The 14,493-nt window shown below is 35.4% G+C and overlaps 1 protein-coding gene across 2 annotated transcripts in view; it reads right to left on the bottom strand.

The window, feature by feature from the left end:
• Positions 1 to 6,273: 6,273 nt before the first annotated feature.
• Positions 6,274 to 14,493, bottom strand: part of LOC142627330 (protein transport protein SEC24 C-like) — a 33,589-nt gene continuing 25,369 nt past the window's right edge. For both annotated transcript variants that reach the window (XM_075801170.1, XM_075801171.1), the window contains exon 24: positions 6,274 to 6,753. In XM_075801170.1, coding sequence (XP_075657285.1) covers positions 6,644 to 6,753 — 110 coding nt within the window. In that variant the 3' untranslated portion in view covers positions 6,274 to 6,643. The remainder of the gene's footprint in view (positions 6,754 to 14,493) is intronic.

Below are 14,493 nucleotides of genomic sequence, written 5' to 3'. Positions count from 1 at the left end.
TTACATAGCCTTAAAATTATATTGCCAAAAAACACTGGCCCAAAAATTACATTACATTTCCAAGAACCCTAATACAAAGATTCCATTTGTAATTTAGAATTGGGGATGCCATGTTACCAAATATTTTCAAGAATTGTCTTATCCACCCACAATAATAATAAATAAAAATATACATGTTGCATAACATATTACCGATACAATCTCTATTCAAATTCTCTATAAAACATACATGCATCAAATAGAATATATGGTGGCTTTTGGATAGAGATACGCCACAATCTCTAACAATAGAGATGAGCCAAAGAACCTCAGAAACCCTAGGACACATATTCATCGCATAATGCATTATGTTCATGCATTCATTTAATATCAATTTAATCATATCACATTCACAATATGTTAAAATGACATCATAAATTAGTTGAAAGATTAAATTCCATATATGATTATACAAAAAATTAAAAAACTAATTTCACAATTTTCTCATATTTTCATAGTTTTATTTTAACATCACATTTTAAAAAAAATTCCACCACAATAACTTATATATATACACACACTTTTTGATAAACACCACAATTAAATATATTAAATATATGTCACACTAGAAAAATTGAAGTCATGTAAACAAGAACATCTTTAATATTACTATAAATTAAAGGGCAAATTACACTCCCCTCCCTTGAGGTTTGGAGAAATGACACTTACCCCCAAACTTGAAAGGAAAAAATACTCACCTCCCTTGAGATTTGAAAAAAATAACACTCCCCCCCTTCTGTTAATATTAGTAACGGAATATTTCAATTTTTTAAAAGATTCTCTTTACCAAAGTTTAACCATGGTTAGTGAAAAGAGCATTCACATAAAATAAAATAAAAAATGAAAAGAGCATATTATAAAACATGTTGCTTAAGTGGATTTTTAGTCGCTTCTAGCACCTTTCCAATTGATTTTTTAAAGTTTGATGATCATTTTAGATTTTTTAATCACACCTCTCTCCAACACTTTCGATCAAAATTTATGAAATAAAACAATTTTTCGAAGCTTTCAAGCTTTTATTATTTAAAAATGAGTTTGAAATTTTCAGAGTCACTTATCAATATAAAAAACTTTCAGACATGGGTAAATTGGATAGAATTTACATAAGTGCATGTATATATATATATATATGTGTGTGTGTGTGTGTGTGTGTGTGTGTGTGTGTGTGTGTGTGTGTTTATCAAAGTGTTGTTGTGTTTCTATTTTTATTTCATTGCAATTTATTTTGTTAGACCACATTTTCATCACACAGGATATCTATTTATAGAATTATTAAGCTAGTTTTAATTATTCAAAGTACAAGAGAAACTCTAGAAGTTCAAATCAATTATTTTTCTTCATGCAAGTCAGGTGAGGTGTCAATCGCTATTGGTTTCTACTTTCCAGCTCATTTTTACATTTACTTCTTTACTACCAAGTATTGTCTCTTTGGCTAAATTATTGACAAGTAGCATCCACTTATTGAATTGCAAATTACCTTTCAAGCATTATAGACACAAGGGAAATAGTTTGGGCTTTTTCCAAATACTAGAACTACTTCTCAAAAACTAATTTTTTTAGTTATATTAATTTCAAAATTTTGGTTTAGGACATTCAATGAATATAAAATCTTCGGAAAAAAATGCAGAAGAAATAAGATAATAAAGCATGAGTAAATATCCAAAGCATTGTGTAACAAACAAATCAATCATTTTCAAACAAAATCCACAATGGAAATGTCTTTGAACTTTGAAGTAAACCCATTAACAACAACAAAAATCGAGCTTTTTCAAAAAAAAAAAAAAATTAAAGCTTTACAAATTGTTTTGTGAGTATTATACTATTGTGCACATAACAATGTATCTACACATAAATTCCAAAAATCCATAGCTTAGCTATGCTAAAATACAAGAAAATTTGAGGGCTTTGTCGACATTTACCTTATTATTCAGCTTTTATTGTATTCACTGTGGAATCATTGTTGAGCCATGGGATGGAAGGTTGTAGGGGACCAGTTGAAGTGTATTTGTTATTGTGAATTTGTTAATAAAAGTCCTTAACATCAATCTAGGTTTTCAAAGAAGCGGGAAAGGATGAACAGGAAGGGATGATTGCCGAAATTTTGGGTTTTGTAAAACTTTTAAAAATAAGTTGAGGGCAATTTTGGAAATATGTTCTTAACTAAATGGTAGGTTAGTACACAACATTTTTAACATCAATTTAACAGAGTTTAGTTAAATGAATGTCAAAGGGGAAAAATGTTTTTTCCTTTCAAATTTAGGAGTGAGTGTCATTTTTCCAAATCTCGAGAGAGGGGAGTGTTATTTGCCCTAAATTAAAATAAGAGCCACCGTTGCTGTGCATGTTATAACATTGAACTATCATATAATCTTTCAATATATGTGTTATAACTCATTACTACTACGTAAGCAATATTACAGACCCCACAGCCACTCAATGCGCGGCTTATTACTTAAGCAATATCCTTTCTTTTTTTTTCTTTTTTGAGAAAAACTTAAGCAATATCCTTGTTAAAGGAAACAAGGATAATTAGTTGTGTTTATGTGTAACTAATACACGTGGGACTCTTCTTTAATTTGTAGATAATCACTCACGCACTAAGCGAGTGGGACACGCACAATACAAAAGTTTTTAGCTAAAACACGCATGCTACAAACCAATTTTACATGCGTGTATTTCTTTTTGCGGTTCATCTCTTCAACCTTGAGATCAATTTTTCCAGATTTTATCAAATACAAAGGCCACAACTTTCTCGTCTTAAGTCTAAATTAAACCTGTAAACTGTCGTTTTAAAGCTTATGAAATGTACTTTCAAATCATAAATATATATATATATATATATTTGACATTAAACAAGATTTAATGGGTTACATGTAAACATCCAAAAAATTACAGTTTTTTATTTCTCTCTAGCATGCCTCTAAAATACAGATTAATTACTTAAAATTTTAATTTTAGCATGCATATAGGATTATATATATAAGAAATCACAGCATCATTCAAGAGTGAAAAGTAACAAGCATAAAACGGCTCTCATACCAATGTTGAAAAAAAATACTATCGGTCATACAGATGCATACCTTTGGTGATAAGTGGATTGGATCATCAAATTGTCGGATCTTGTTCTTCGCTTTCTTTACTAACTCCTCACGATCTCTTATCTTTTGTGGAACATGAACATCTCCAAGTTGTCGGAGAGGCTACTAGAATATGGTGACTTCATAGAGATGGCTTATTTTGAGAGCATTGAAAAACTATACATTCAGTGCATTGAGGTACTTTAAATACTAGTAAATATTCATTCAGTGCATTGAGGTACTTTAAATACTAGTAAATATTCACCCACTATCAGATAATTACAGATTCACCCACTATTAGATAAGTAGTTCCTAAAACTACTCAACTGCTAAATTTAAATTACTTTACTACTAATCTTGACAATTAATATCAATATTAGTAATCCATTGGCGTTAGGTTAAACCCAGCCCAATTTCTATAAAAAAAAAAAGAAAAAAAAAAAGAATTGTTTGTGTCAAATTCAAATTCAAAACCTTTTATCTATACTATTATTCATATGCTTTGTCAGTTTCTCTCATTCTTATTCAAATTGAAGACATTCTATATCCTCCTTCTTTCTTCTTCTACTTTTAGATTTGATTTATAAACAATGTCAGAAGCTCTAACGGCTTTTCAGGTTCCATCTTTTGCAAGTTTTTTTTTTTCTTTTCTTTTCTTTATCATTGACTTTCTTTGAGTTCATACTTCCATAGTTGCCAAGTATTCAACTATTCATAGTTTGAGGAGTACTTACTTTTGGGTGAATGTGATTAGGGATTGAAGGGTGTTTGAGGGTGTTTGACTTTGAAATTTCAACAAAGAAGGTTTGTGCTTGAACTGTCCTTATGTTACTCTCTCTCTCAATCTATTTGATTATCTAATTGTTCTGTGTCTACTCTAGACTGTCACAACCCCTTTCTATCTCTACAATTGACTTATTGATTTTCAGCATATTTCCATTTCCAGGTATTGGCTCTGCTTTCATATTAAATTAAATTTTTATTTTTTATTATTACACATGAATCTGGTGCCTGGTGGGTGTTAACCTGGTGGGCTTTCGTTTTATGAGTTCTATGATTGAAATTTTATATGGGTTTTTTCTTTTTCTTTTTTTTACCCTACATTTTTTAACAAAATTATTAATTTTTGTTTTTTTTTAGAATGATATTTTGTACACGCTACATTTTTTTTAAGTGAACAACGAGATAAACAATTTTATTTATTTATTTATTTTTTGTATTACAGTTGCTAATCTATCGATTCAATCAGTAGATTAATTATTTTCATGTGATGAACATTTTTAAAACAATTTCAGATAAAACGTATAATAATTAGCTATTTATTTAAATAGTTGATGATGTGGTGACAAGATTTTAAAGACTCCAGGATAGAGTTAAAACTCTAAAAAATCTTTATCTTTATTCTAAACAATTTTATTAGGATGTTCAGGAAATATTATCTCATCAAAATTTAAATCAAACACAAACTCTAACAAACCTATACTATTATCTTCAATAACACGCACGCTAGCTTTGGTTTGTTGATTAAATTTTTTTTTGAAAATACTTGGTTTAACTCTAATTCTTTTATCTCTAAGGTTCATGTACGCACAAAATTTTTGGAATTATCTATATCTATACTATTATTTAAAGGGCTTCCTTGGTTTGGATTCCTCATTTTTTTAGTTCAAAAATACCTCCATACCCCTATGTTTAAGTAAAGATAAAACTAAAGGACAATCTGGTAAAAATACAATTCTAACTCTCACTAAAACATTGTCTAAAAAATAGGACCACCTTTTTGGTAACTTTCAAATTATTTTATCCATTTATCAATTAAATTTTCAAAACAACAATTATATATATTAGCCTCATCCCACGCGCTTCGCGCGTAAGATGAGGCTTTTTTTTTTTAGTGGTAGTAGAAAAAAAAAATCTATGTTTTTTATTAAATATGTAATTTTTATTTTGAGAATCTAATTTATAAGTGGATAAATAAAATTGAAAATCAATAGGAAAGTGACCATATTTTTTAGGTAATGCTTTAGTGGAAGTTAGGGTTATATTTTTACCAAATTATCATTTAGTTTTGTCTCTACTTAAACATAGGAATGTAAGGGTATTTTAGAACATAAAAAGAATTTGGATTGTCCTTTAGTTTTTTTTTATATATTTAAATTTTTTTTATAGGATATTTAGATTTGTTTTTGGATAAATGTGGAGTGTCTAACTTATTTTTCTATTTAAAAAAAAAAAAGCAATAAACATATAATTACTTTGAAGAAGTGGATTAGTGAAAGAGTATTCATATTTTGTAGGCAATATTTTAGTGCAAGTTAGACATGTATGTTACCAAACTATTCTTTAGTTTTGTCTCTACTTAAACTTAGGGGTATAAGGGTATTTTGGAACAAAAAAAAAAAATCCGATTCAAACAAGGGCAGCTAATAGTATAGATAAAATAAAAATACAGTTTTTTTTTTTTTTTTACAAAATTGGACCACTAAAAAAGAAAGCCTCATTACACACGCTTCGCTCATGTGACGAGGCTAGTATTGGTCTAATGTTTCTGGTTAGTTCTTGCCAGTGAAACTTTTTGTTCATAGATTTGCACTCATTTATTGTACAAGACAGTTATTCTTAAATTCGTCTCCCTGAAAAGGTTATCCATTATCTGTGTGTTATTCTGTTTCAGGGAGCATCTAAAAATCTCAATCTCATGGAGTGTGATAAACTATGGACCGTAAATAAAAAGATCATTGATCCTGTATGACCCAGGCATACTTCAGTCATTGAGGAAGGACGTGTGCTGCTTACTTGAAAATTAGTTAACCATACAAATGAATAAAATTTCTTACAGATGCCCGTCCTTTTTTGAAAGTTAGTAAAATTTCCTAAAATCACAGAGTTGAGCAACCACAAGAAGCCTGCAGCTTTGACCTCTAAAGGCCAAACAAGTCAGATGTGTGCATTCATTTTAAATTTGAGAGGCTGCCCAATTAATTCCATCGATGCAGCAGTCTAGGGCACTTCCAAAAATCAATATCATGCCCCATCATGAGAGCCTATCATAGCAAAGCTAACTGCTATTTGAGGTGTGGAAGAAATCTTCGAGAAGTAGAACTACAAGGTTGGATTTAGATATGCAATGGGGTTTAACTTTGTGTAGAGACACCATCATCAACTTAAACTTATCCATTTCTAAATTAACCAACTGTTTATACATCTTTCACCTCTTCTTGAGGGGATTCTACATTTTCAATTATCTGTTCATACATCTTCCCCATTTATGAAGGGCTCTTATAGTACCCAAAAAACAAAAGTTAAGAAAGAGTATAAAAACTAAATATATAAAGGGGAATTTATTACCACCATTAAAACTGTACACTTCAACACTCCCTAAAAGCAAAACGTCAGTGCAGCTTGCTTGGCAGGGCCATTGGACAGTATGTGTAGCAAGGATCTGATATTTCGTTGAATGTTATCTGTACTGTGTTTGAGGAAGGTGATTGAAACTTCTAAATTAAACTAAAAGGTGCAAAATATGATCATGATGACATTTTAAGTTGAATTTGCCGGTGGACATGTACTAGAAACTCAACATAGGAGAGGCCACTTGAGCTCTTGTCTTCTATCATATATGAAAAGAACTGCATACCTACAAAACAGGTAAGTACAGATTGAGTAAAATCAACTGAAACTATTTTATATGAAATTTCCTGCAATGATAATTCTCCCCTCAACCATCCAGTAGACAGTGAGAAAATAATCAAGGGATAACATTATTTTTCTGTTCTCTTCATTTTTCATCATCTCTCCCTCTCTCTCTCTCTCTCTCTCTCTCTCTCTCTCTCTCTCCTCCTAATAGGCAAACAGAACTCACACACCCTATGGGATGGAACTGAAGAAACTGCACCTTCCACCCCTTGTTTCTATGAGGAGAAAATGCTACAGGTCAGAAGACTATTGGCACCATTGACAAGTGATGGTTATTGGCAATTCATTTGCGTGTTAATGTCGCACAACCCAGTCCATGACAGAGAAAGTGCATATACAATGAGGAATAAGTGATTGATGGTGACGTGTGTTTAACTTCTAAAAGATATATCAGCTCTTTTAGTTCAACTTTTTGCAAATATTTGTACACAGTTCCAGATTCCATGTGGAATTTGACAAATCCAAATCTACTCTCTATAAAAGACTATTGCTTTGCATGGGCACTAGAATGCACAAATAGAAAAAGGATACATACAAGTCATCATCACGACTAAAAGTTCCATTAACAATGAATGCTAAAATGACAATATGATAATATCACTCTAAAATTGAGAAAATCAAAACATAATTTTTCTCCGATAGATGTGATATTGGATAAATTACAATTGAAAACACAGTATAGTTGTCTTCTAGCAGGCTTTGTAGTCAAGTCCTAATTTTTGGTGAGGCCAGAAATTCTTGACAAAGTGTTGTGAGAAAAGGAACTGTGGGGGGGGGGGGGGTTGATTTCCATAACAGCTATCATGAGTATACACATGATAACATCTGAAGTGAAATGTCAGGAGTCCCTCATTTTAGACTAAACACCAGTTTTTTTTTTTTTTTTAATAGGTAATAAGACTTTTATTGTGAAAAAAAATTGAACCTCATGTTCACAATGGTGAACACTTTGAACAAGTAAACAAATACACAAAGATCAAGAGATATAGGAAATAGAAACTAAAAAATCAGATACAGCAGTACAGTTCGTACACCCCCAAATATGAGCCCAAAGAAACAGAGTACGAAAAATGAGACATTTTAGATGATCTAATGTTCTCGCCTTGTCCTCAAAAATGCTGCCATTACATTCCTGCCAAACTAACCACATAAACATGCTGGAACCATATTCCAAATGGTTGAAAGATACTTTCCAAACCAGTTTCTCCAAATAAAGAAAAAAGAGCTGACTGACCTTGACATTACCCATTGGATCCCAAACACTGCAAAAACTTCACACCATAAGGCGTGAGAGAACTTACAATAAAGAAGGTGGTCCACTGATTCCCCATTGTAGCAACATAAGCAACACCTATTAGCCAGAGACTGATCTTTCTTAATAAGATTATCAATGGTGAGTATCTCATCATTAGCTGCTGTCCATAAGAAGAAAGACAACCATTTAGGCACCTTAATACGCCAAATACACTCCCAAGGAAAGGCATCAATGTTAGGACTAGATAATAGCTTATAAAAAGAGCGCATCAAAAACACCATACTTAGTCAATCTCTAGACCAATTGATCATCCCCCTCACCCCTTGGCATAGAGGAATAAATGAACTCAAAAAAGGAATAGACAGTGGCTGCCTGCCAATCCTAGGGACCATGACGGAACAACAAATTCCAACTCGTACCTCCTTCTGAAGTAGATACAACCAAGTCAAAGACCCATGCTTCTTTAGACAGAGAGCAAACGTACATAGTAGGAAAGAGTTCCTTCAAAGTAGTAGGCCCACACCATGGGTCATGCCAAAAACTAACACGGCTTCCCGCCCCCACATTATACAGAATCTAGCTAAAGAACTTCTCTGTTCCTTCTTTAATACTCCTCCACATCCCACACCCGTGAGAACCTCTTACCCCTCTAATGCACCAGCCTCCTCTCGCCTCCCCATATTTGGCTACTATGACGCCATAATCTATTATTTTCTTTCCCAAAACGCCACAACCACGTCCCAAGCAAAGCCTTATTAAACAACCCAACCCTCCGGATCCCCAAACCACCACATTCAACTAGCAAGCATACCTTATCCCAAGCAACTAAAGGATACTTATAAACATCCTATGAGGTCGCCCAAAGGAAATTCCTCTAAATCCTTTCTATTCTAGCTACCACAACTTGAGGGACAGTAAACAATGATAGAAAGTAGGCGGGAAGACTTGATAGAGTACTTTTTAACAAAGTAAGCCTACCATCTTTCGACAAATAAAATCGTTTCCATCCAAACAGCCATTTCTCCATCATTTCTATAATAGGATTCCAAATTGACGAATCCTTATAGTGTGCCCCGAGAGGCATGCCCAGATATCTCATAGGCAGTGTGCCCACCTTGCAGCAAAGGTACGCGCCAAACCATTCAAATTCCCAACATCACCAACGGGAACAATCTCACTCTTGCCTACATTAACTTTCAAGCCCGTAATAGCTTCAAAAAAGATCAGCACCATCCGCACGTATAATAACTGTTAATTAGAGGCATCACAAAACAAAATAGTATCATTAGCAAAAAGAAGGTGAGAGATATGGATACCCCATGTCTATTTGGACCCTGCTTGAAAGCCACAAAGAAAGCCTCCATTTTCTGTCCTCTTCAACAGTCTACTCAACACTTCCATAACCAGAAAAAATAAAAGTTGAGACCTTGGCGAATACCACGTGAACTACCAAAAAAACCAGCAGAAGATCCATTGACCAAAACTGAGAATTTAACTGTAGAGATGCATCCCTTAATCCACTTACTCCACCTTGCCCCAAAGCCCATCCTTTCCATAAGGTAAAATAATGCATTCCAATTCATATGATCATAAGTCTTCTCAATGTCCAGCTTAATTATAACACTAGGAATACCACTCTTCAGCTTGTTGTCTAAGCATTCATTGGCAATTAGAACCGAATCAAGAATCTGTCTCCCTCCCACAAAAGAATTTAGAGAGTCATATATCAACTTATCCAAAACCCCTCATAGCCTATGAGTAAACACCTTAGCCAAAAGTTTATAAAGGCTGCCCACAAGACTAATAGGACAAAAATCTTTAATATTTACTGCATTAGTCTTCTTCGGGATCAAACATAGACAAGTGGCATTAAGAGATTTCTCAAAAATGCATTGGCTATGAAAATCTTTGAAAAAAGCGATTACATCCCCTTCTAAAACACTCTAGCATTTCTGATAGAAAGCCATAGTAAATCCATCTGGCCCAAGGACCTTATCACCCTCCGCCTCCTTGAGAGCCTCAATAATCTCCTCCTTCTCAAACTCTTTTTCCAACATAGACCTCTCAGTTTCGTCTAGACAAGAAAACTCTAACCCATCAATAGTAGGCCTCCAAGCTTCCGGTTCTTGATATAATCTCTTATAAAAATCCACTACCTAATCCGTAACTTCTGACTCATCCTCAAAGAGAACGCCATCCACCTCCACTCCCCTAATCTATGAAGCACGGGTGCGTTTCAAGATTCGGGTGCGGGTGCGAGAGCGGGTGCAGGACTCGGCAATTTTTGAAAAAGTAGGGTGCAGGTGCGGCGGGGTGCGGCGATTAAAAAATTATTAAAAATATTTTTATTTATATTTTTAATATATTGCTAAACATACTTTTTCACATTATATAAATATATATCAAATTTATGAGCAATAGTAAATAATAACTAGAATACAGAGAATGAGAGAGAGCCTAGTTGAAGAGAAATACTTTTTTTTTTTTTTTGAATTTCGGCCGGTATTGGCATATTTCGGCCGGTATCGGCCGATTTCGCCGGTACCGGTTTGCACCCGATACGTACCGATTCGGGCTGAATCGGCCCGATTTCGCATGCGTTGGCCCGAATCGGCGCCGTATCGGCACGAATTGCGCCGAAAAAAGTATTTTTTTAATGCCTGACGCAGCACGGACACGCAGGCAGCGGCGTCGCCTGCACGTCCCCGCGTCAGGCCATGTTGAACGCGGGCATGGCGGCCCAAATGCCGCACCCGTACTTCCTAGCCCCTAATCTGATTGGTTCGCCTATGGGAATTGGCAATTCTATGAAAGAACCGTGTGTTGTTATCACCCTCTTTGATAAAAAGAGCCTTGGACTTTTGCCTCCAAGAAATCTCTTCCAAAGAAGCCAAAAAATCTATATCAGATTTAACCACCAACCTTCTAGCCTTGTCCTCTTGAGTCAACACTTGCATCTCTTCTCTCATGTTAACATCTAAAAGCTCCGTCAATAGACTCTTTTTTCTAAAAGCTACATCTCCAAAAACATGCTTGTTCCAATGCTTCAAATGCCCTTTAAGGGCTTTCAACTTACAAGCTAGAACATAACTAGGAGGTCCTACGAAATGATAACTATTCCACTAATGACGAACCTTATCCACAAAACCCTCCACCTTTAACCACATATTTTCAAATCGAAAAGGGCTCTTACCCCTTGACATACCACTTGCCTCCACTAGCAGAGGACAATGATCCGACACCACCCTAGGGAGAGTCCTTTGAGTCACATCTAAGAAATGCTCTTCCCAATCAGCTAATATCAAAACTCTATCAATTATGGACATAAAAGGAATATCAGAGTCTCAAAACCAAGTATATTCACCTCCCACCAAAGGAAAATCAATCAGCGAATGTTTGGCAATAAAATCTGAAAATTTAAACATAGCTGGACTAAAAGAATTACTTTTTTTTTTATAGGTAATAACAGCTTTATTGATAATGAAAGCGCAATGAATTTACGATAGTAAACTCACTGTACTGAATAGAATACAAACCAATCAAAAAGAGAGACTAACAGAATTAAGAAAATCAAACAAAGAAAGACAATGTATAAACCCCCAAATCCGGGACCACTCAAACAATGTCCTAAGTAGCAAAGACTTCACACAGTCTACAAGTCTCTCAGTTTCCTCAAAAGTACGGGCATTGCGTTCCTTCCAAATTAGCCACATAAGATATGCTGGAACCATATTCCACACTTTTGAAGTGTGACTCCCCAACCAATTCCACCATGCAGTAAGAAGTGAAACAACATTCTTCGGCATCACCCATTGAACCCCAAACAAACGAAGGACATCACTCCACAAGGTATAAGCATACTTATAATGGATCAACAAATGATCCACAGTTTCCTCTTCACATCGACACAGGCAGCACCAATTCACAAGAGGTAACTTCTTCTTAACAAGGTTGTCTATAGTAAGAAGCCCACCCCTAGCAGCTGTCCATAAGAAGAAAGCCACCCTTTTAGGTACCTTAACACACCAAATGCTCTTCCAAGGAAAAGACACAGACGGGGCTGCTAGCAAAGAAGTATAGAAAGAGCGCACATCAAAAACACCACTACGATTCAATTGCCATATCATGGTATCATCACCCCCCCTAGGTAACTTGGAGGAGATATACGCAAAGAAATCATCAAAGATCCCTGTCTCCTAGTCTTGAAATGCACGACGGAAACGAAAGTTCCAGCTTCTACCACCCCCATTTGGAGCATAATCAACCATATTAGAAATCATAGCTTCCTTGTTCACAGCAATATCAAATAGTGCCGGATATAAATCTTTCAAGGCAGTGGGGCTACTCCAAGGGTCATGCCAGAATCTGATACAAAAACCCTCACCCGCCACATATAACACATGACCAAAGAAACTCTCAGCCCCCTTCCTAATGTTCTTCCACATACCACAACCATGTGTCCCTCTAACAACTCTAGTACACCAACCCACTAGCCTCCCCATATTTTGGAATCTATAACCTGCCTCCATAAACATGTGACCTCCTTCCCAAATCGCCAGAGCCACTTTCTAAGCAAAGCTTGGTTAAACAGCCCAATTTTCCGGATCCCCAGGCCACCAAACTCCACTGGCCACACAACTTTCTCCTAAGCAACAAGTGAGAATTTAAAGACATCATTAGATCTCCCCCAAAGGAAATTTCTCTGAATTTTCTCTAATCTGTCTGCCACATGTTTTGGAATAGTGAACAAAGATAAATAATAAGTAGGGAGATTTGATAAAGTACTCTTCAATAAAGTAAGTCTACCTCCTTTTGACAAATATAGCTGCTTCCAACCTGCAAGCTTTTTTTCCATCCTTTCAATGATAGGGTTCTAGATTGAGGAATCCTTATAATGTGCCCCCAAGGGCATCCCCAAATAAGACATGGGTAAACAGCCTACCTTACAACATAAAATACGAGCTAAGGCATCCAAGTTCCCAACCTCACCAACTGGCACAATCTCACTCTTACCAACATTAACTTTCAATCCTGTGATAGCTTTAAAGAAAATTAGAACCATACAAATATGTAATAATTGTTCCTCAGAAGCATCACAAAAGAGAATAGTATCATCAGCAAACAAAAGATGAGAGATATGCAAATCTCCACGGGCATTGGGATGTGCTTGGAATCCACTGAGAAAGCCTCCATCTTCTGTCCTTTTCAACAACCTACTCAATACCTCCATTACCAATAAGAATAGGAGTGGAGATAAGGGATCCCCTTGGCGAAGACCACGAGAGCTACCAAAAAAACCAACTAGAGACCCATTAATAAGCACTGAAAAACAAGCAGTAGAAATAAACATCTTCATCCATCTCCTCCACTTCTCCCCAAAACCCATTCTCTCCATAAGATAAAATAAGGCACTCCAACTCACATGATCATAAGCCTTCTCGATATCCAATTTAACAATCACACCCGGAATACCACTCTTCAATCTACTATCTAAGCATTCATTTGCAACGAGAACAGAGTCCAGTATCTGTCTACCCCCAACAAAAGAATTTTGCGAGTTGGAAATAAGTTTATCCAAAACAAAACGAAGTCTATGTGCCAGAACCTTTGAAAGTAGCTTGTACAAACTACCCACCAGGCTAATTGGGCGAAAATCTCTAATATTGACTGCACTAAGCTTCTTGGGAATCAAACACAAAAAAGTGGCATTGAGAGATTTTTCAAAGATACATTCTTTGTGGAAGTCTGCAAAAAAAGCCAAGATCTCCTTCTCAAGAACACACTAGCATTTTTGAAAGAAAGCCATAGTAAAGCCATCGGGTCCGGGAGCCTTATCACCCTTAGCCTCCCGTAGGGCTGCAATGATCTCTTCCTTCTCAAACTCCCTTTCTAAAGCAATCCGATCAGTTTCATCCAGATTTGCAAACTCTAACCCATCAATATTGGGCCTCCATGATTCGATCTTTTGATACAAGGACTTATAAAAAACCACCACTTGATCATGAATAGCCGACTCTTCCTCATACAAAATGCCCTCTACCTCCACAACCCTCGTAGTATTTGTACGTCTATGAGAATTAGCAAGCCTATGAAAAAATCTAGTATTATTATCCCCTTCTTTTAAGTACAAAGCCTTCGATTTTTGCCTCCATGAAATTTCCTCCAAGGAAGCTAAATACTCAATATCAGCCTTTATCTCAGCCCTTCTTGCACTATCTGCCGGTGACAAAGTTTGCATCCCTTCTCTCGAATCTAGTTCCATAAGTTCAGACAGCAAGCATTTTTTCTTAAAAGCCATATCCCCAAAAACATGTTTATTCCAATGCTTCAAGTATCCCTTAATAGCCTTTAATTTACAAGCAAGAACATAGCTAGGAGACCCCACAAAATGGTATCCGTTCCACCAACCTCTCACAAGATCCACAA

This window comes from Castanea sativa, chromosome 3 (genome assembly GCF_040712315.1).
Source record: "Castanea sativa cultivar Marrone di Chiusa Pesio chromosome 3, ASM4071231v1".
NCBI classification, from domain to species: domain Eukaryota; kingdom Viridiplantae; phylum Streptophyta; class Magnoliopsida; order Fagales; family Fagaceae; genus Castanea; species Castanea sativa.
The sequence above is the reverse complement of the archived record's forward strand: the minus strand, read 5'-3'. Positions and strand labels throughout refer to the sequence as shown.